The sequence below is a fragment of the Ambystoma mexicanum genome, chromosome 8, assembly GCF_040938575.1.
Source record: "Ambystoma mexicanum isolate Mex_15411 chromosome 8, UKY_AmexF1_1, whole genome shotgun sequence".
NCBI lineage: Eukaryota > Metazoa > Chordata > Amphibia > Caudata > Ambystomatidae > Ambystoma > Ambystoma mexicanum.
This window is the reverse complement of record NC_090929.1, coordinates 1,219,375,244-1,219,395,285: the sequence shown is the minus strand read 5'-3', so window position 1 is coordinate 1,219,395,285 and position 20,042 is coordinate 1,219,375,244. Positions and strand designations below refer to the sequence as shown.

Sequence of the window (20,042 nt, the reverse complement as noted above, 5' to 3'; positions counted from 1 at the left end):
GCCACACCTCGGTCCCCTTTTCCGCGTCGACGGGAGCGGGCCAAATTCACCAGCGATCCTCTTTTTAGCTTTGGCCATGTAATTCCACACGTGGATACTTCTTCTTTGTCTTTTTCTTTTGTCATTCAGGTACTCGTTCCTCGGGCGTCACGCTCCTCCCCGACGCATGTCGACTCCTACAGGGTTTAGCAGGTATCCAGCCTGCACCAGGCTCTTCCCAACTTCAGACCCCCACTGGCCCAGACTACGGTTGGCAAGCTTGTTCAGTGTGTGGCTCGCTGTCCTTGAAAGCGCTGAATAACAGACTAGCCAGGTGGAGGGAGCTCTTCCAGAAGTTGCCTCCAAGAGGACCTCAAGAGCTTTGTGAAACATCGAACCAAGCCCAAGGTAGGGCTGATATTCTCCATGGCGCCCTGCAAGGAAGACTCCTTCCTAGGGACTCTCCTGCGCAGGAGGGACCGGTCAGGTCCTTCTACCAGCACGTGCACCGAGGCTGCTGCAGCTACCGGCCTCTGGGTCCGAGGGATCCTCGGATCCTCCCGGTGACCGTGTTGAGGGACCGGAATGTTCTTTTACTGGGTCTTCACCAGAAGGTCTCCACCCTTGTACCGGCACCATGGCTGAGGGGTTACGCCCTAATACTGGCAATACGTCAGAGGAGGCGCCTAAACGCAACTAACGACCCCCTGGTCGAGGGTGCCACACCTACCGAGCCTAGGCCCGAGGAGTTGGGTAGGCCTTGTGATCCACATGCAAGAATCTTGGACGAGGCCGGGCCCAGCGGGCTGAGCAACACGTCGCAGGCACATGGCAGGCAGCTCGACAAAATGGCTGCCGCGCCAGACAGAGGCACCCATCCGACGCCATTCCAGGAATTTGGCGAAGAACGAGTGTCAAGGTGGGAGTGGCCTTAACCAGGTATGTGGCCTACAGCCTACCCCTCTTTTGCGCAGGGCAGCTTTCCTTTGCGTCCATATGGGCAGGGTACGCAGTGGCTCCAGCAGCTCCCTGCTACCCCGTCAGCACCCCCTGCCACCTCATCTGTGATTGAAGAGGTTTTCTTCAAGAGGTTCCTTGCACCCTCATGAAGTCATCTTGGATGGGGGTTATTATCAAAGACGTAATGAGGGAAGTCCTTCCCGCAATGCTAGCGGCACCAGAGACTCCTTCGCTGCCGCCCCAGGCCCTGGCACAGCCGCCTCCCCAGCCGACTCCTCAGGCAGCTCCGTACCAGTCTCCGCCACCTCCGGCCGCGGTACCTGTACCCCAGCCTCCGGCACCAACTACTACTCCTCCTCCACAGGATCCCCCAGATTCACAGGATACAGATTAGGATCCGGACACGCCATTCTCAGCCAGGACCTTCCACGAATGTCTTGCTGGGCTGACAGAGTATCTGGGCCTACCCCAACCCGAGGTCGAGCAGCCAGCAGAGGGGGTCCTGGCTGAAGTCCTCACACAATGCCCCTCTGCCAAAACGGGGATTACAATGCAAACCGATGTAGTCTCCCTGGCCAAGAAGGGTTGGCTCATGCCCCACTAGTCCCAGCCAGTCCATCGACGCCTGGACGCCAAGTACAGGCAGATGAAGGGGGGGATACACTCTTGCTCTCAGCCCATCCTCAGCCACACTCCTCGGTGATCGCTGCGGCATCACTATACTCCAAGCCTCAGTCGTCCTCAGGCGCCTCCTCTGTGGCGCTGCTAGGCAAGGTGGAGAAGATCTTGGAGGTGAATGGCAAGAAACTCTATTCTAACGCGTCCTTACATCTTCGTCAGGCCAACGCAGATGCCATGCTGGCTGCCGCCAACCAAAGATTATTGAGCGAAATTGCAGCGTTCCTCCCAGAACTCCCCACCCAGAGCCAATCCCGCTTTTTAAGACCGGGCTAGCCGAGGCCAAGCTGGAGGCGCATGAGCTCATGGAATACACCGTGGACCATATTGACACCTCTGGCCGTGCCATCTGAATCGCCACGGACATGAGGAAGACAGCCTGGCTCCGAGCAACAAAATTCAACCCGGACGTCCAGAAACGCATATTAGATTGACCGTTCGAGGGGGGGCAGGGGTGGGGGCCTGTTCCACGCCTCAACGGACGAAGAGCTGGGGAAAAAGAAAAACGGCTCACAAACGCCAAGTATTTATGGATCCTTACAAAGACCACACCCAGGGGTTGTACGTATAGAGGGTGCTGAGGCATCCAGGAGCGTAGATCTAGGCAGCCGGACCGCTCGCAGTCTCAGAACCAGCGCAAGCCACAAAGGGAGGGGCTTGGGGTAAGGACTTTTTCCAGTCCCCCTCCTTCGCGACAGCCTCAGAGAAAAAGAAGGCATGACCCGTTCGGGTCCACGTGTCTCCGGTGGGGGGCAGACTTGCTCTCCTTGCACAATTCTGGTGCCAGTATTTCTTGGACCCGTGGATCCTCTCCATAGTATCCACGGGGTACCACCTCACTATCCTACCCTCCCCTCAGCCCCTCCCTTCCACACTCACAGGTTGGGACAGCAACTCTTTTTTGCGGAGATCCGGTCGCTCGTACAGAGCCAGGCAGTGGAGGAAGTCCCAGCCTTCCAGCAAGGCTTTGGCTCCAGGATTTTCACCATTCAGAAGAAACTACCAGGTGGGCCTGAGAGTTGTGCTGGACCTTTCCACCCTCAACCTCTCCTTACCCCTGCAAAAATTCAAGATAGTTCAGCCAGATTTTGTAATGGAGACATTGGACAAGGGTGGCTGGATGTACTCCCTGGACCGAAGAGCGCGTACCTGCACGTCCCCATTTGCCAGCCCCATCTTTCTTTCCTTCGGTTCAGGATCATGAGCTATCATTTTCAGTACAAGGTCCTTCCGTTTGGCCTCAACTCTGCCCCCAGGGTCTTCACCAGGCCCATGAATGCAGTGGCAGCCCTCCTCAGCGCAGGGCCTCCACATTTACCCATACTTCGACAACTGGCTCGTAAGGTCTACATCTCCGGAAGCGGTTCACCACTCTTTCCATGCCCTTATGAACACACTGCATGATCGGGGCTTTTCGCTCAACCACAAGAAGTCGCAGTTGCAACCCACGCAGACTCTGACTTTTTTGGGCCTCATCTGGGACACATGCTCCCAGAAGGTATTTCCTTTGGAGGACAAAATCTCCGCTATCAAGAGGGCGACCACCCACTTCCTCAGCAGAGAAGTGACCTTGGCATGGTGGTACCAACTTCTCCTGGGTCTAATGGCAGCAGTCCTATTAGCTGTCCTGCACACAAGACTAAGGATCACGAGGATTCAGCTGCACTTTGCAGCCTCATGGAACCATGAGGGGGGCTCTCAATCTTAGCTGATCAACGTTCCTCCATCTCTCCACCCGGACCTAACTTGGTGGCCCAGAGACTGCAACCTACGGATGGGCAGGCCCTTCCGACCACCCATTCCACAGGCCTCATCACCACAGATTCCTCTCTCGAGGGCTGGGGAGCCACCCTAAATGATCTTTCGTTCCACAGCACCTGACTCGACAGGAGCAGGAATACCACATCAATTGGCTAGAGCTGAACGCCATCTGACTGGCGCTCGGGGCCTTCCTACCACTTCTCAGGGGCAAGGTTGTCCTCATCCAGACGGACAACTCGACCAGCATGTACTACGTCAACAAGCAAGGAGGCACCAGATCCCCTCCTCTGTGCAGACTGGCGATCAGCATGTGGGAGTGGGCCCTGGAAAACGACATTTACCTCACGGCAGTCCACCTCCCGGGAGAATCCAACCTGGAAGCGGACAGGCTCAGCAGGCTGGGAGCGGACAATTACAAGTGGCAGCTAAACAACCTCGTTATTCAGGAGATCTTCAACAGGTGGGGTCACCCCCAGGTGGATCTCTTTGCCACCTGGCACAACAAGAAGTGTCCCCAGTTCGCATTCTGGCAAGGTCAGGGCCCGGGTCTCTGGACGACACATTTCACATCCAGTGGACCTGCATGAAAGTCTATGCCTTTCCGTCCACGCCCCTGATTCACAGGGTAATTTGCAAAATCAAGGAGTCTCGCCAACTCCTCATCATTCTAATAGCTCCATGGTGGCCGGCCAGACCATGGTTTTCGGAGCTGCTCAGTCTGTCGGAAGTGCCCCCGATTCACTGCCTGACTGGCCCAGCCCATCATCTGGCACAGCAGGGTGGGGGCAGAGTCATCCACCTGGCACCAGGGAAACTAGCTCACACAGCGTGGTACCTGAGCAGGGAACGCTTCGGTACCTCAGCCTCTCACAGGCCAATCTAGAGATCCTACAGGGCACCAGCAGCAAGGCTACCAGGGCCCAGTACAAAAGCAAATGGACCAGACGGCAAGGAAATCAACCCCCCCCCCGGCATGCACCTTGGACGACGTGCTCTCCTTCTCGGCACACCTTGCCAACTCGGGCGTGCAGGTGGACACCTGCCGCACATACCTCGCAGCCATTGTTGCTTACAGGAACTCTGAGGAAGGCATCTTCTCCTCCAATCCTATCGTCAAACATCTGAAGGGACTCGCAAGGCTCTACCCGCCCGTCAAGAGACTGCACCCGGTGTGGGACCTTAACATAGTCTTGGGCGCCACCGTTCACAAGGACAAAGTAGTCCTGCGGACTCACCCGGCATTTCTGCTCAAGGTTCCGTCTGCTTTCCACTTGAACGAGGAAATGGTCTTTCCTACTTTTTTTTTCCTGATCCCAAGGACTGAGCACAGAGTGCTGCACTGCTTGGATGTCAGGCGTGCCCTGAAATTCTACTTGGACAGGACCAAGGGCTTCTGCAAATCGGATGTCCTGTTTGTCACTTTTGGAGGCTCAAGACCCGGCTATCGGGCTTTTAAGGCTTCCATTTCCCGCTGGATGGTCTCTGCCATCAAAGAAGGGTATGAGGGCCATCGCATTGCAGCGCCATGTTCCTTGGCAAGTCCTAAGCAGGGCGGCTACTTGGGCCTCTCCCTCGGCTTTCTGCAAGTATTACTGTTTGGATGCCGGCTCTAGATCTGATCCAGCTTTCGGACAGATGGTTCTCAGGAACCTATTTGCTTAAGGAGGATCTCCTCTCCACCCTGGGGCTACAATCGGTTGTAATCGGCCATATAGTATGGAGGAAAGGGGACGGGACATGAGAGTAATAAAGTTACTCACCGTAGTGACTAACATACTCCTAGTCCATAGTCCCCTTTACTCCATACATCCCACCAACTCCCCTCCTCCCCCCTCACTCCCCTAATAATACTGGTGACATTGGGCAATGATAAATCTATTGTTGACGTGTCAATGGGGACTGAGGTGTGGCGCCAGAGGGCGGAGTCAGGGAAGCACATGCTCCCTGGGCCGCACACCGACGCGCCTCTAAATTTAAAGGGGAACAAGGTTTTTTCTGGTGAAAAAGGTTCGGTCTCCCGTCCCTTGGAAGGGACACCCATACAGTATGGAGGAAAGGCAACTATGGACTTGGAGTACATTAGTCACTACAGTGCGTAATTCTAATTTGTCACCTAGGCATTCTAGCTTATTATCTGGGTTAGCTCTTGCTCTTTTAATGTCTTCTAAAGTTTACTTTAGCTTCTCCTCCAATTATTTTTTTGATGGTTAGATTTCTTTTTTTTATTGCGACAGTTAAAATGTTTACTCTTCCACAAACAACCACATTATAAAAAAATTATAGATATAATTCAGTAAAATCAAAATTACTTTTCTCGTTCTATTCACATATTCAAAACATAAAAGATTAGTCTGTTAAACCTTTACCTCATCTTTTGGAAACCTGCTGATCATATCTCAACATATGATCAAATCAGCAAGCATTCAGATCTTATGCAGAGATTCATAATGTTTTATAAATCTCAGAACTTCCAATGAGAGGAATGTCTCATTCTCTTCCCAAAGCCATGACCAGAATTCCCTCAGATGACAACCGATGGGAATTATGGACAAAACGCGAAAAGTACTTCTCAGAGTTCCCGGACAAACCATCAGCAAGTGTCTAGCATTTTGTTTTTCCCCAAGATCACAGCGATCACAAAAAACATTGCATTCCGTAGCCTTGTTTCTTATCCTGGTTACCATCAAGTTCATTCTGAATCTCAATAAATTGGACTGCCAATGATTATTTGGAAACCTTGCCAAATACAATGGTAAATGACCCAACGGTCTGTCGAGGGGTAACGTAGCATCACTGCTTTTCTTGTCAACTAACAGGGATCTTGTAGTAATTCAATCAATCTTGGCCAGCTTTTTCTTAACTTTTACGGGGTTACCAATTGGTTCACTTTCTGATGAATTACAGATTGAAAGTTGTGACAAGACATCCTGTTTTAACTCATTTAAGAAGGAATTGGTATTCAAATCCAAGAGGCTCTTTGTCTTCATATAGAGATTTTTTACTTTAGACTATAATAAGCCCGTATAAAGCAATTCTTTTCCATTCAGCTTGAGAGGCTAAGGATTGGATGCCTAACTCATAACATAACCGTGACATCGGCAAGAAGGGTGGCAGGTTAAGAACTTTTTTTTCACAATCCACTCCCCAGTCGAGTCCAGTTGATTTTACCTGTAGTTTCCAATTCAATCCCATACATTAGGACTGGGACTACTTTCCCTTATTAGATGTGCGTTACTGCTTAGAGGCAACACAACCAATTTACACGACCACCCCACCCCTAAAGACCCTCCCCTTCCTGGTGCTCTACGATGCATGTGGCCCTTTAGCTAGATGTGTTTTTTTTTTCCTGAAGTACCGATTGCTTTGCTATTGTAACAAAAATGGCTGTTGGAATGGTAGATTTGTACAATCCCCTTCCTTGTTCCCCCACCCCAAATTTCAACATCTGAGGGGTTATTTATGCGCCACATATAATTCATATTAGTAAAGTAAATATCTAGAAATCCTTTAATCATTCTAACAAAGCATCTTTTCTTTTCTCGTATATCTTACAGTATACATTCTAATTTTACCCTACTTACTATACATCTGACGGGATGTGAGGATGTGAGGGTATGAGGGTGTGAGGGGGGGTTTGGGCGAGAAGGTTAGAGTGGGTGTGTCAGAAAATGCGAGGTAGACAGGAGTGTATGCTTAGGCAGCTATCTATTTTTTTCAGTAGTCTTCAAACAATTCAATGCTCTGAATACTTTCAAGAGACAAATGTAATTTTGTCATCCGATGTATGCATATAGGAGCCCCAAATAGAGTTGAGTAGGTATTCCTTGAGGGATTTGCATTTAATGTTCTTGGCCCCTGCCCACCCACAATCTTCAAAGACAGCACACATCAACTCACCCCCTTCATCACCAACCTCATCAACGCATCTTTCAAAAACTACCGCCCCATAACAAAGGTACTGTTTTTCCTAAAAATACTAGACCGAGTAGCCTACTTGCAAACCCAGAAATATCTGGAAGCCAACAACATCCTTGGGCTACATCAGTCTGGTTTCCGCCCGAGATACAGGCCTGCTGAAACAGCACTCCTGGATTTGAAAATCCAAATGGACAACTTGAGGGACAATGGGAAGCTAGCTGTACTTCTGCTCCTAGGATCTGCATGATTTTTTCGTCGCAGAAAAGTCTGCGACGGAAATGTTTGGATGAGAAATGTGCGAACCACAAAAGGTTCGCACATTTCCCATGCGAACACGCATTCAAAACACCTACATATCCACACCCCCACCCACACCCCCAACAGAAGCAAACCCTATTTACCTTTTTTACATGCGGAGTCCCTGCAGCGGCAGTTCCCTTTCACTTCCGTGTTCGGGAACCGGCGCCGCAAGGACCTTTTCTTTTTTTTTTCTTCTATTTTTGGGGGCTGCAGGTGTGTCCCCCGCAACCCCCACTCACGATCACACAGTATAGTGAGAGGGGTGTTGTGGGGGACACCCCTGCAGTCTTTTTTAAAAATTATATATACTTGCCTACAATGCTACCACCAAAGGTTCAAACTTTTGGTGTTCGAACCTTTGGTGTTAGCATTTTTCAGACTTTTGTATGGTCAGACCTTTTTTCGGTCCGATCATACAATTCCCTGCTCCTAGACCTCTCTGTGGCCTTCGACCTGGTGGACCACAACATCTTGTGTAAACACCTTACATTGGCATCCAACTTCTCCACAAACGCCACACACTGGATAAAATCCTTCCTCCGCTATAGAACCATGAAAGTCTACTCGCCTAAAGCCGAAGCACCCACCTCAATAGTCGCGTGCAGAGTACCACAAGACTAGTGTGTGGCCCCCACCTTGTACAATATATTCACTAAGCCACTCTGGGACCGTCTGGATAACCTGGGTGTCACCTACACCAATTATGCAGATGACGCTCAGATCCTTACCCCTATATCACGTGACCACGCTTCTGACACAGCTACTCTCAACGCCATATACCTCACGATCCAAGCATGGATCACTCAGCACAGGCTTTGCCTCAACAACAACAAGACCAAGATACTCATCATAGGCTCCCAACTCAGAATTTCCAAACTTGGTGACCTCTTTAATTCATTGATCATTGACGGCATCTCCATTAAAACCACTTACAATGTAAAAGCACTTGGCTTCTATTAGGCTCTTCACTCAATCTGCATAAACAAGTCAATGCCACTACCTCATCCACTTCATACATGTGCAAACTCATCAGTGCCTGTAGAAAATTCCTCATCCAGACAGCTGCTTAACTTTAGCCAGAGCCCTAGTCCTTACACACCTTGACTACTGTAACGCCTTATATGCCGGTACTCCGATCCAGAATATCGGGAAACTGCAGGTCCTCCAAAACAGCGCCTTGGAGCTGCGCTCAACCTCCCCAGATCTGCACACATCAGTCATCGGATACAGCATTGTTGGCTCGCAGTTCGCAAATGTATCATGCTGAAATCACTCACATTAACTCACAAATGTCTAAACCAGGTGGACCCCACTTAACTAGCTGATAACTTCACTATTACACAACGCACCAGACCCACCAGAGCATCCTACCACACCTAGGTACAAGTTACAACACGCTGGTGGTAGGAGCTTCCCCACGTTCGCCAGCAAACTCTGGAACTCACTGCCACTCACACTCAGAGCTCCAGAATCATTATGGGTTTTCAGGAAACAACTCAAAACGTACCTCTTCTCGCAGAGCGTGTGCACCTAACTTACCTACTACAGACCTTCCTGCCCTCGACTGCTTTTGCTTGCCCCACCCCCAAATATGTAAATTTCTGTTTCTTTGCATATACTCTTGCTCTCTGTAAGGCCACCTCCAGGTCTCGCTGTCCATTGGGCCTTTAACAACCCACTTTTTTGGCTCACTTAATGAGTTGCATAAAACCTTGTCAGGCTCCCCACTCACATTTTTAGTGTCTAATAAAAAAGGACTTTGTGGCTTTCACCAGTCTCCTAATTTCTTTAATTTCCAGGGCAAATGACTCTGATATGCTATCTGCTCTCCACAGCTCCAACAAATAACATTGGCTGTGAGGCCAAGCTTTTGTAGTTTGATTGGGATCCAATACAGCCTCATGGCAATTTGCTATATAAATCTTTTGAATATTTTGATTTCTAGGTTTGTAGCTACCTCCTGCCACATTAAGAAGCAAAACCATGCATGCTTATGTATCGGGGATCCCACCATATAAAATAGTAATACAAAAAGGAGCACACATCAGGCAAGAATCAATGCGGTTTATTACAGCTGGGCGAGCACAAATAAAACTGAACAGTGGACTGTAACTGGTTCATCAGCGCTGACATCTGGGCATACAGCAAACATTCATTTCATACTTCGAATACAATAGTCAAGGTAATGGAAGACGTTTTAGCTCAAATGTGTTTGTACTTTCCAACGTTCCCATGAAAAACTATGTCATATCCTTGGTGCTAAGCAGATGTTAGTAGAACCTGATTGGAGCAAACAGGTCAACAGTATCCCAAAACATTGCCTCCCCATGAGGTGCCACATCGTTTCTCACACCTCCCGGAAGCTATTTGCAATTAATAACATAGCATTTGAGCTGATCGCTGGCACTTTATTATTCTGCCTTAGTCAGCACCATTGCGGAAGGAATACGAGGCACCCCGCTTCTGGTGGGAAGGGAGACATTTACAAGGCACCTGCCGAATAACGCCTTCGCAGACCTTGTGCTGGATACTCTAAAGGCTGGCCACCTCCCAGGGACATGGAAACTTAACGTCTGATCCTCTAACGCATGCCATTCTGTGCAGCTTCCTTATTCCCATATCAACCTGACGAAAGGCACTTGTGGCCGAATCGAAGTGAAACTACCGCGCCCGAAACGGTCGCATGAGAAAGGTGCGAACTACCAAAAGTTTGCACCTTTCTCATTTGAGCACACATACATACTCGCACCCACCCACACACACAACACACCCATAACACCTAACACCCCACACCCTCAGCACACACCTCCATCTTAAACAAACCCCCTTACCTTCATCTTCACGCTGGGTTTTTGAAGCACCAGTTCCCTTTCACTTCCGTGATCGGGAACCGGCACCACATGGTCCTTTTCTCTTTTCTTTCTTTTTTTTTTTTTAAACGAAAGGCTGCAGAGGTGTTCCCCGCAGCCCCCGCTCACTATACCATTAAGTGTAGTGAGCGGAGCGATGCGGAGGACACCCCCCGCAGCCACCTTTTTCTTTTTTTTTTTTTCTTTTTTCAATGCTATCACCAAAGGTTCGAACTTTTGGTGTTCGAACCTTTGGTGGTAGCATTTTTAGAACTTGTGGTCATTGTGACCATTTTTTGTCGGTTAAATCGGCCTATACCCTTGTGGCCATGTGAACTGTTCTCTGGCTCAGGTCCACTTCCCCTCCCCCTCTATCCCTGAGTGCCTGTGGGATTGGCTTACCGTCCCGTCGTTGCATCACCTAGTGCTCTCTCAGCTGCTTCGATCTGCCCATGCCATGCAGCCTGAGCTTCGCCTCCCGAATACGTGGTGTGTTCTTGTGTTTAAGACAGGTTTCCTCGGGCGAAGCCAACCCCGGGGTCTCTGTCCTGAGTGGGTTTACGCAGGATTTTCTCTCTTGTAGTAATGTATACATAAGCTCTTTGGGCTGATGACAGACAGTGCAACCCTACCCCTGTATTTCCCCGTAAGACCTATTCATGGCGTAACTACAGTTAGTTTGTGTGCCCGTGTTTGTCCCCCCCCCCTACGAGGTGCCCCATCCCCTTCTTGCTTACTCCTGCAATTGGTAGGTAGGCCCCTCCCCAAATCTGGCACTTACAAGAGGTTGGGGCCACGTTGTCCGAATTAAATAAAGACTAACTACTGGTATGTGTGGGATCATGGGGAAGAGTGAGCAAGTTTTTGCCTTTAGCCAGTCATGAAATACTATTGTTTTGCTGCAGCAGTTAAATATGAATGTTTTTTTGTTGCAGTCACAGTATATTTACATTTCGGATGTTAAGGATTGAAGATGCTGACACGCCTCGAGTGACCAAAGTCAGCGAGTAAGTCTCCCAATCCTCTTAACTTTCACTATCTGTGTCAAATCTTGATCTCTTGTGATCTAATTGATGTCTTTATTTTCAGGTTGTCATTATGTGATCTTGCAGGCTCTGAACGATGTACAAAGACTCGAAATGAAGGCGATCGATTAAAAGAAAGCGGAAATATAAACACATCTTTACTTATCCTCGGCAAATGCATCAATGCACTCAAAAACAACCAGCAGGCAAAGTAAGTGTTTAATTATGGATGGAAGAACACATTATTTTACCTAATAATTATAATAAATCTAAGAACAAATGCCAAGTAAGCCTTTGACGTTTGTGGATACATTTTATATGAATCTAGCCTCCTCTCAAATGAGAAAATGCTAGCCATTTACTTACCAATTCTTTTTTGTTTGTGTTGTATAAAACAAGTTTTTCTGCATCTTTCAAGCACATCCGGCAGTTATACCCTGAAACAGAAACACAGCAAATATTAAAGGACGTAGTTGTGCTATTAACATAAACATTCTTAATCTGATCAAACTAAACTTTCACTTCCCATTTCCACTATACGTATAAAAGAGCCATTCAATAGTGGCAGGGACCGCAAGCCTTTGCACACCAAGGTGCATTTTCAGGACTCCAACTTTCTGGCTTCACCTTACAGGTCTCTTCACATTGGCCGAACTGGCACCATGTGCACATACGAGTCTTTCTTTTTTTTCCATATGTTGCATTATCGATTTTCTTTTTTCTTTCAATTTTTTTCTTCTGCCAAATCTGGACATCTTTTTTTCATAGTCTATCGTGTAAATGTTTTTCTTCCTGACCTTAGGAAAGTTTTTTCTCTAATAAATAGAATACCACTTGTTTCTTTTCTGGGTCTTTGCCTTTTATCTACTACTACGTTAACTTATTGTATTTTAGCTTGTCTATTCCCCCCCTGAACCGCTCCACCCCCACTGGATCCTGATTGTCAGGTTCACTTTTTTCCATTCAATCATCCCCACTTGAGTCTGAATGTTTTTACTTACCTTTTACCCCGAAAGGCAAACTTCACCGTCCGCTGTATTAACACATCTTAGATGGAAGAGGCCTTCCATAGGCCTTTCATCCTTTTAAACATTCACTTCTTACTATGTTGCTCTTAGAAATGCTAAGGCCAATTGTTATCACTCATCTTTTCCAGACATGTTACATTATAAGCAAACCATTGACTCACTCACTGTATCCAGCTCTACATTCCTCTATTAGTTCTGAGGATTTGGCTTCATGTTTAATTCATACAGTGTTCGATTTTCTTCATTTAATGAAGTTCCCATTCTGTATGCTGTTGAATTCTTCGTCTTCTAGTGATCACTCATTGTCCTCTTTTTCTTTAATTTCTGAATCTGATATTTAGTGTATTGAATACTCTAATCCAGCTGTGGCTCCTTCTGATCCTCTACTTGTTTCTTAATCTTTTTTTCCCAATTTTTCATGTCTTTCCAAAGCTTCACCTAAATTTGGTATTTTTCCTGATGCCTTTTTAAAAAGTCTATAGTTATTCCGCTGTTAAATCCTTTTCTAGATTCATCTGCTCTTTCGATAGTTATATACCTGTTGGGCCTTCTTTTTCTTAATGAATGCAATACTTAATGCAGAACTATAACCTTAATTTACAAGGTTTGTTTTCTCCTTTGCAGTCAGGTTTTCATTCTGGTAACGTAGAAAGAGCCCTGCTGACTGCCAACATTCTGTATTGCACGCTGGTCACCACAACATCTTGTGTATCTTTGTTCTTTTATATCTCAGTGCTGCCTTTGATCCTGTTGCTTCTATGTTGTGTACTATGTTCAATTGGGGTTTTCTGGTCATGTCCTTTAGTGATTTTCGTCCCATCTTGATAATCTTTCTTCAATGATGTCTTGGAAAGGACAATGTTCATCTTCCCTTTCACTGGTGCTTGGTGATTTGTTTTACAATCTAAGCCATGCTGCTGTTTTTGTTTACTTGGAAGTTTGTTTTTAATGCTAATTTTTAACCATACTATACTGATTTTTTTATTTTTTTCCTTTACTGAAGATTATAATGAATAGGTGTCTACTTATCCATTATTAATTCATTGACGGCATCACACGTTTTACATTTAAATAATTATTTTTTTCCTGCCAGCTCGTGGGTCCTATATTTTTTTTTCTACCTCTCTCCCTATTTCAAAATCTGCTCGTAATGCTGCATTCACTTTTGCTGCCAATTTCTATTGTCAAGATCACATACTGACAATGGTTGGCCCTGGTCACTTTCAATTATGTAATGGTACACTCTGTCCTTTCCTTATTCTCCTTCAGTTAAATGATTGCAAATAGTAACTTTCTTGACTTCATTGTTCACTTCTTTGGTTTACTAAGTTGTTACTGTGCCTCTTCCTTCTTGTATTCTAATGGCTTTTTTCTTTTCTGTTTTAAATCGTTATTCTCTGCCTCGCTTATTTAGCCCAACATCCCAGACTTTCTATTCCCGAGATGTTTGAGTTTAACGTATTGTGCATTATTTTTAAATGTGTTCATGCATTGGATCCTTAACTCTTTGATGTTATGTCTCTTTAACAAACACCTTCATTACTTTGCCCTGCTTCTCTGGTTCAACTTTCCTAACATTGTCCTCCCTGTGCTTTGTCTTGATTATGTCCCCCCCCCCCTCCTCCCAGGGCCCTTAAATTTGAATTTCCTACTGTCAAATCCAACTATAGTGCCCGGGAGGCTAACAGACATTCTTCCTGGGCCTAGAATAGTTGAACTGAAAGGAAGGTGAACACCACTAGAATGCTCACCCTAAGCTGCCAGGGAAAAACAAAGGGTTTGGTTACCTGAAAGAAATTCACTAGTTCCCCTTCAGCCTCCCCATCATTCCCCATACCAACCTTGTGAGTGAAAGAAGAAAGCCTAAGGTGATAAATGGATGGTGTGACTAGTGTAGTCCATAGATCAGACACCCTTTACCAAGACAAAGGGAAAGAAAGAAAAAAACAAAATGTACAAAGTTCGAGTGGGCCTAACCGGGTCGGCATGAGTGCGCAAACTATAGACAGTGGCCACAGATCTCAGGGAGCAACCAATCCAGGAAAAAAAAGCCAACACACTCAAAAGTCCAATTAAGGAAAAGTCACCAAGTTCAACAAATATAGCGATAATGCGAAGTCCAGGATAGGAAAAAACAGCAAATCCAAGAAGGAAACCGTCCCGAACACCAAATGCAGATAGCTAGGGAACCTCCTATTGTTAGGTTTCTGGTGAATGCCTCCTCTGCGCCATGCAATGACATAACCGCGTAGTAACGTTTATTCAATAAAATGTAAGTAAATCATACTTTTTAAATTCATTGTTTTTGATGAATAAACCAGGCGACCCTAAAAAAAAGTTCCAAAATATACCCTGTTAGGCAGAATCCTGTGCAGTGCCCTTAGGGATCACTACACACAATTAAGACTACAAGTGGTAATACAAGTTCACCTTTGGTACAAGCCTGTACTACACTGTTAAAGTGGTGGTAGTAGTAGCGGAGCAGCCAGACTTATCTCAAGAGTAAATGAGCAGTTGTAGAGATTATACAAAGGACCACAATTACTGTGACTCAAGCAAACACTGACTCAAGGTTTCAAGTAAAAAATATAAGTACTTTTATTTTAAACCATCTGTTTGCAAAACACTTCACTTCTATAAATTTGAAACCACACGTAAAATACACTACACACAACCAATTCCACTTGTTCCAGCAAATTCAAGGTAAGTACATTGGGATTTGACTGACAGACCGGTGTTGCGAGACTAACGTGTACCCGCGGATGGAACTGCTCACAAAGTTAAAACACATTTTGTACTTAAGAATTTTAAACAAGGGAAAAGTGGGTAAAATCACAGACAATACTTTTGTCAAGGCAAGAGGATCAGAGGACTCGTTCAAAGATACAGATAAAGTCAATAGGCCTACACCAGTGTCAATGGAGCAGATGCTCAGTTGCCGAGGATCACATTTAACAGTTTGAGATGCCAAGAGTACTTAGATATTGTCAGATGGAAGGAAAAGTTATAAAAGGGAGGAAAGAAAGAAAGAACAAATCTTCGTGGAGGAAAAGGGTTCACCCCGATTCCGGATGGTCAGACGGAGAGACCGACCAAATGTGCACAGTACCTTATTCCGTTGGAGAAAAGCTTGTGCCACGGCAGTTGTTCCTGGTTGTTCCTGCAGACTCACGGTTCCTGCGGCTTCAGTCATGGGGACAAGGAGGACGTCTGGAGCGATCTGCACTACCTAGGGATGAGGCCAGCAGCAGCGAAAAAGAACGATGAATAAAAGGTGCACTCCTTTAAATCGGGAGAGGGCTCTTCTGATGGCTATCTGGACCACTACAGCACAGCCGTGATTTCGACCCAGGAGAGGATTCTCTGACTGACGAAAAGGTGAGCTGGTTGATCCCACCAGGCTCAAGGGAAGAAGACTCCGTACTGGATCTTCTCTTTTCATTGAAGGGTAGATAGCTCAGGACTTCAGCAGGTCTTCACCGGGACTAGCGGTTGCAGCAGCCGTCTTCTTCTCCGCTTCGGTTCTTTGCAGTTCCAGTGGCGACTCTGATTTCCAGGTCAAGAGTCCTGCCTTTTATGCCAAAATCCCCCATTCACACAACCTGGCTGTCAATCACTCAGCAGGGGGTTGTCCAGACCGGACAACCACCTCAGCCAATCAACACAAAGTGCGACTTGGGGTCTCCAAGGAGACCCTGTGCAGGGGGTGACTACACCCCTCCCTCACATTCAGCCCACCTAGACACCCAGACGCCAAACGAGGGCTTCTGGTCAGAAACCCACCTAAGGTCGGCGAACAAAGGAGGCAAACCTGGTTTGCCGCGCAAAGAAAGACCCAAGAAGGATGTAAACAAAAAGAAATGGCGATTAAACCCAACTGGAGCCGAAATAAAAAGTAAAGTTTGAGGCTACTAAAATAGCCTAAAACCTTACCACGTTAGGTAATATAATCGCGGTAGAAAAATTAGGCTAGGTACCACTGCCACCAGCCAAGTCTTAATGTTAAGGGAGCGAAACAATGCTCCAAGCGGCACAGATAAAAAGGGCTGCGAATTAACCCTTTCCAATACTCCATATAAGAATATTTGGTTAAAGTGACTATGTAAAGTTAATGGCAACTTTACCCTCTTCTGGGGGACAGTAGTCAGCCGCAGAAAATGGAGTCGGTGGGAAGTCTAAGACAACCCTGTGTCACTGCACTGAAGGTGCTGGGTAACACACAAAAGTGTGAGGCTACTGAAGTGGTGTCTTTCGGAGTCCACAATCACAAAAACAGTTGAAATACACATGGCAAAACACAGGTAAGAGTGGGGGAAAAAGCTCACACTCTTACCAAGTGGAAACAATAAACTCCAGAAATCCAGCAAAGCTGCTGAGGGACTCGCTAGGTAAGGGAAATTAGCCGTAGAATGAGAATTCTCTCTAACACTCCCCCGTCCACTTTCCTTCATCCTTGTGGGGCATTCTCCAACATGGGGACGGTGATGGAATCTTTGGCAGTGAAAAATTGAGTTTCCCCTTTAAATTTAGTACACCGTACTGAGGCGCAGCGTGGTATCGCCCCGAGTCCTTGCCTTTCAGTGCCTCACCTCAGATTTTTTTTTTGCACAGATTGTGTTGGATTTGTCAGCTAGGTGCAGAGACTTTTTTTTTTCCTTGCCACACTCCCCGTTCTTTGTTTTTAACAATCTTCTTCACGTCCCTTCGGTGCCTCGCCTCCCCGGCACATGTCCCTGCAGGAGGCTTCACGAGATGCCCATCCTGCGATCGCTTGTTCCCGGCGTTGGACCCTCATGCGCTCTGTCTTCAATGCATGGGGTCTGACCACCTCTTGGATGTGTGTGCGGCTTGCAGCACTCTCGGTCACCAGGCTTTGATGAATAGTCTTTCGTGCTAGAGGGAGATCTTTCACGCTTCTCCTCCAAGCCATCTTAAATAGTTTGTGTCCAGGACCCCATGTCGGGACAAGGTAGGCCCTTTTGTTTAGTACGACTCCTCAGCAGGGTGACCCTTTCCCAGGGGCTTCCACGGGAAGGGGTACTTGGGTTTCTGTTTCTGGCAAAACCAAGGCTGTTCAGGCTACCAGCTCCCAAGTGAAGGGGCTCTACCAGGCAGTCCACGGAGGGATGATCAAGTTTGTCCTCTTGGGCCCCAGTGGGCAAGGGATAGTCATGTTTTACCTTCAAGAGTCAGTCCGTAGAACGATCCAACACGACTGCCAGCTCTATAGCCGAGGGCACCCAGCCTACCGGAGCCACATCCAATGTTGTGATACAAGGAGATTAGACTACCGGCCAGTGGGCTGAGGTCTCTGAGCCTACCAGAGCCATCTGTGAGATCGACACTTCTGATTCAGGTTTGAGGGCCAAGGAGTGTCCTTCAGGTCTGATCTAGCATGCAGTCATCGCAACACTCCCACCCAGGGCGTGGTGCAAGGCCCCAAGATGGCAGACGAGCACGTGGCTGAGCCTGCTAGGCCAGAGGTCATCTTGGATTCCTCGTTGACCTGCAGAGTGGGCTATGCAAGAACATTGCAGGCCCCTTCACCTGGGAAGCGGCGGCATACTTTACGGTACAGGCGGTTGGTCTCCAGAGGGTTGCATCTACCCCTCGCAGCCTTGGGACTACACGCTTCAGGCTCCAAGGCACTTCGATCAGGAAAAGGAGGCCCAGTGCTGCTAAGGGCTGAGCCTCCTTATGATCCGGTGGTTTGCGAGGACTGCTTCTTCAAGCGCTTCCTCGTCCTCATGCGCTCCCTGCAGATGACTGAGCTCCTGGAGGGTATAATGGAGGAAGTGATCCCACAGGTCATGCCTCCAAGGCCTCTGCCTCAGGGCCCTCTGTTGCCTGTCCCTCCAGGCCCTGCCGGTGCTTCAGGCCCTCCTCCACCTCCAGTACCACCACCGCCTCCTCTGTAGCAGCCAATGAAGCCACAGCTATTTTTGGGTTCTGGATCAGGGGGTAGGTGGGAGGAGGCCCTCTGGTGTCTCGGGACCTGGACTCCCCTCCATCTGGGTAAAACAAAAGGGGTGGAGGGGGACAATGACGTCCAGGACAAAGAGCCTTCAGCCTCTGTAGTTTCATGACCATCTTCAGGGCCTTGCAGAGCTCTTGGGTGGTCCCTCAGCCATTGGAAGCCCAACATGATTCAGGAGTGCTGTCAGATGTTTTGGCCAGGCGTGCCACAGGCCGCTCGGACATTCTGCTCCAGAATGATGTCCTGTATGTGGTGAGAGGTCTGGGAGAAGCTCAGGGCCAACACCCAGATGAACAAGAAATTGGACAGCCGATTCAGGCTTTTGGATGAGGACCCAGTCCTCCTGACCTCCCACCCCCAGCCACCCTCTTCAGTGGTGGCAGCGGCATCCTTGTATTCTAAACCATAGTCTTCATCCTCCTCTGCAGGGGCAGCCTGCCATTGTTTGTTCAAGGAGGACAAAGCCCTTGAGTCTTTCGGCAAGGGTTGCTACCTCAACTCTGGGATGCATTTGCGGAGGGCTAACGCTGACACAATCCTAGCAACGGGGAACACAAGCTGTGGCGAGAGCTCAAAGTTCCTGCCTGACCTCCCTCTGGAGAGGCAAGCCTCCTTTAAGGCCGACTGGCGGATGAGTGGGCAGTTTTGCAGGACCTCATGGAGTCTTCGGTCCCACACATTGATACAGCCATCAGCGGGCTGTGCCTGGAGGTCGAGATGAGGCGGACAGCATTGATGCATGCCCCTTAATTCTCTTCTGATGTGCAATAGAGTATCCTGGATCTTCCTTTTGAAGGGTCAGATCATCATTAGTCTACTGTGGAATTGACAAAAAAAAGCCGGCAAGTCATTGGCCGTCCTGACTAAACCAGGGCAGAAGTCCTTCCCTCAGTCTCGTTGCAGGGCCGACTTCAAATCCTGTGCTCTCAATGGCTTCAAGGGGTTTAGAGACTGTGGTGCACGGAGGCCTGACAGGTCGCCCAGTGGCCGCAGGAGGAAACAGCAGAGACTTTGACATTTTTTTTCCCATTCCCCCTTGTTAGGCAGAAACCTGTGCAGTTCCCTTAGGGACCACTGCAAAAGATTTTGGACTACAGGTGGTTGGCGGTAAACCAAATTGGTAGCAGTCTGTACCACCCAGATTTACCTGGTAGCTGTGGCTGAGCAGTCAGACTTCTCTCAAGATGAGTTAGCCAGTATATAGAGTATACACAATAGGTACAGAGATACAGTAGTACAAACAAACACTGACCAGAGCTTTGGTGTAAAAGTATATACTTATTTATTTAAAGACACACTTCTAAATTACACTAGCACTTGTTTATCAGAAGAATCAAACTTAAAACTAAAATCTAAGTTCATTCCTAAAATGGCAGAAAACAATGTAATTGATGTCTTTCAAAAAATGGTGAGTGCAGTTCTAAGACAAAATTTCCTCAAAAATAAACAAACGAAAATGAAACACAATCTTTCACAAAAAGAATCGATGGCTATCGAGTCTTTATCAAAAAATACACAATGGATGATTAAGAGTGCAGATAAAGGAGGCAATATTGTCCTGATGCAA

At 47.5% G+C, this 20,042-nt stretch overlaps 1 protein-coding gene across 3 annotated transcripts in view; it reads left to right on the top strand.

Moving 5' to 3' along the window:
• The window catches only part of KIF20B (kinesin family member 20B), a 2,369,321-nt gene that overhangs the window by 753,168 nt on the left and 1,596,111 nt on the right, over positions 1 to 20,042 (top strand). For all 3 annotated transcript variants that reach the window (XM_069611316.1, XM_069611317.1, XM_069611318.1), the window contains exons 10-11: positions 11,381 to 11,452; positions 11,535 to 11,681. In XM_069611316.1, coding sequence (XP_069467417.1) covers positions 11,381 to 11,452; positions 11,535 to 11,681 — 219 coding nt within the window. The remainder of the gene's footprint in view (positions 1 to 11,380; positions 11,453 to 11,534; positions 11,682 to 20,042) is intronic.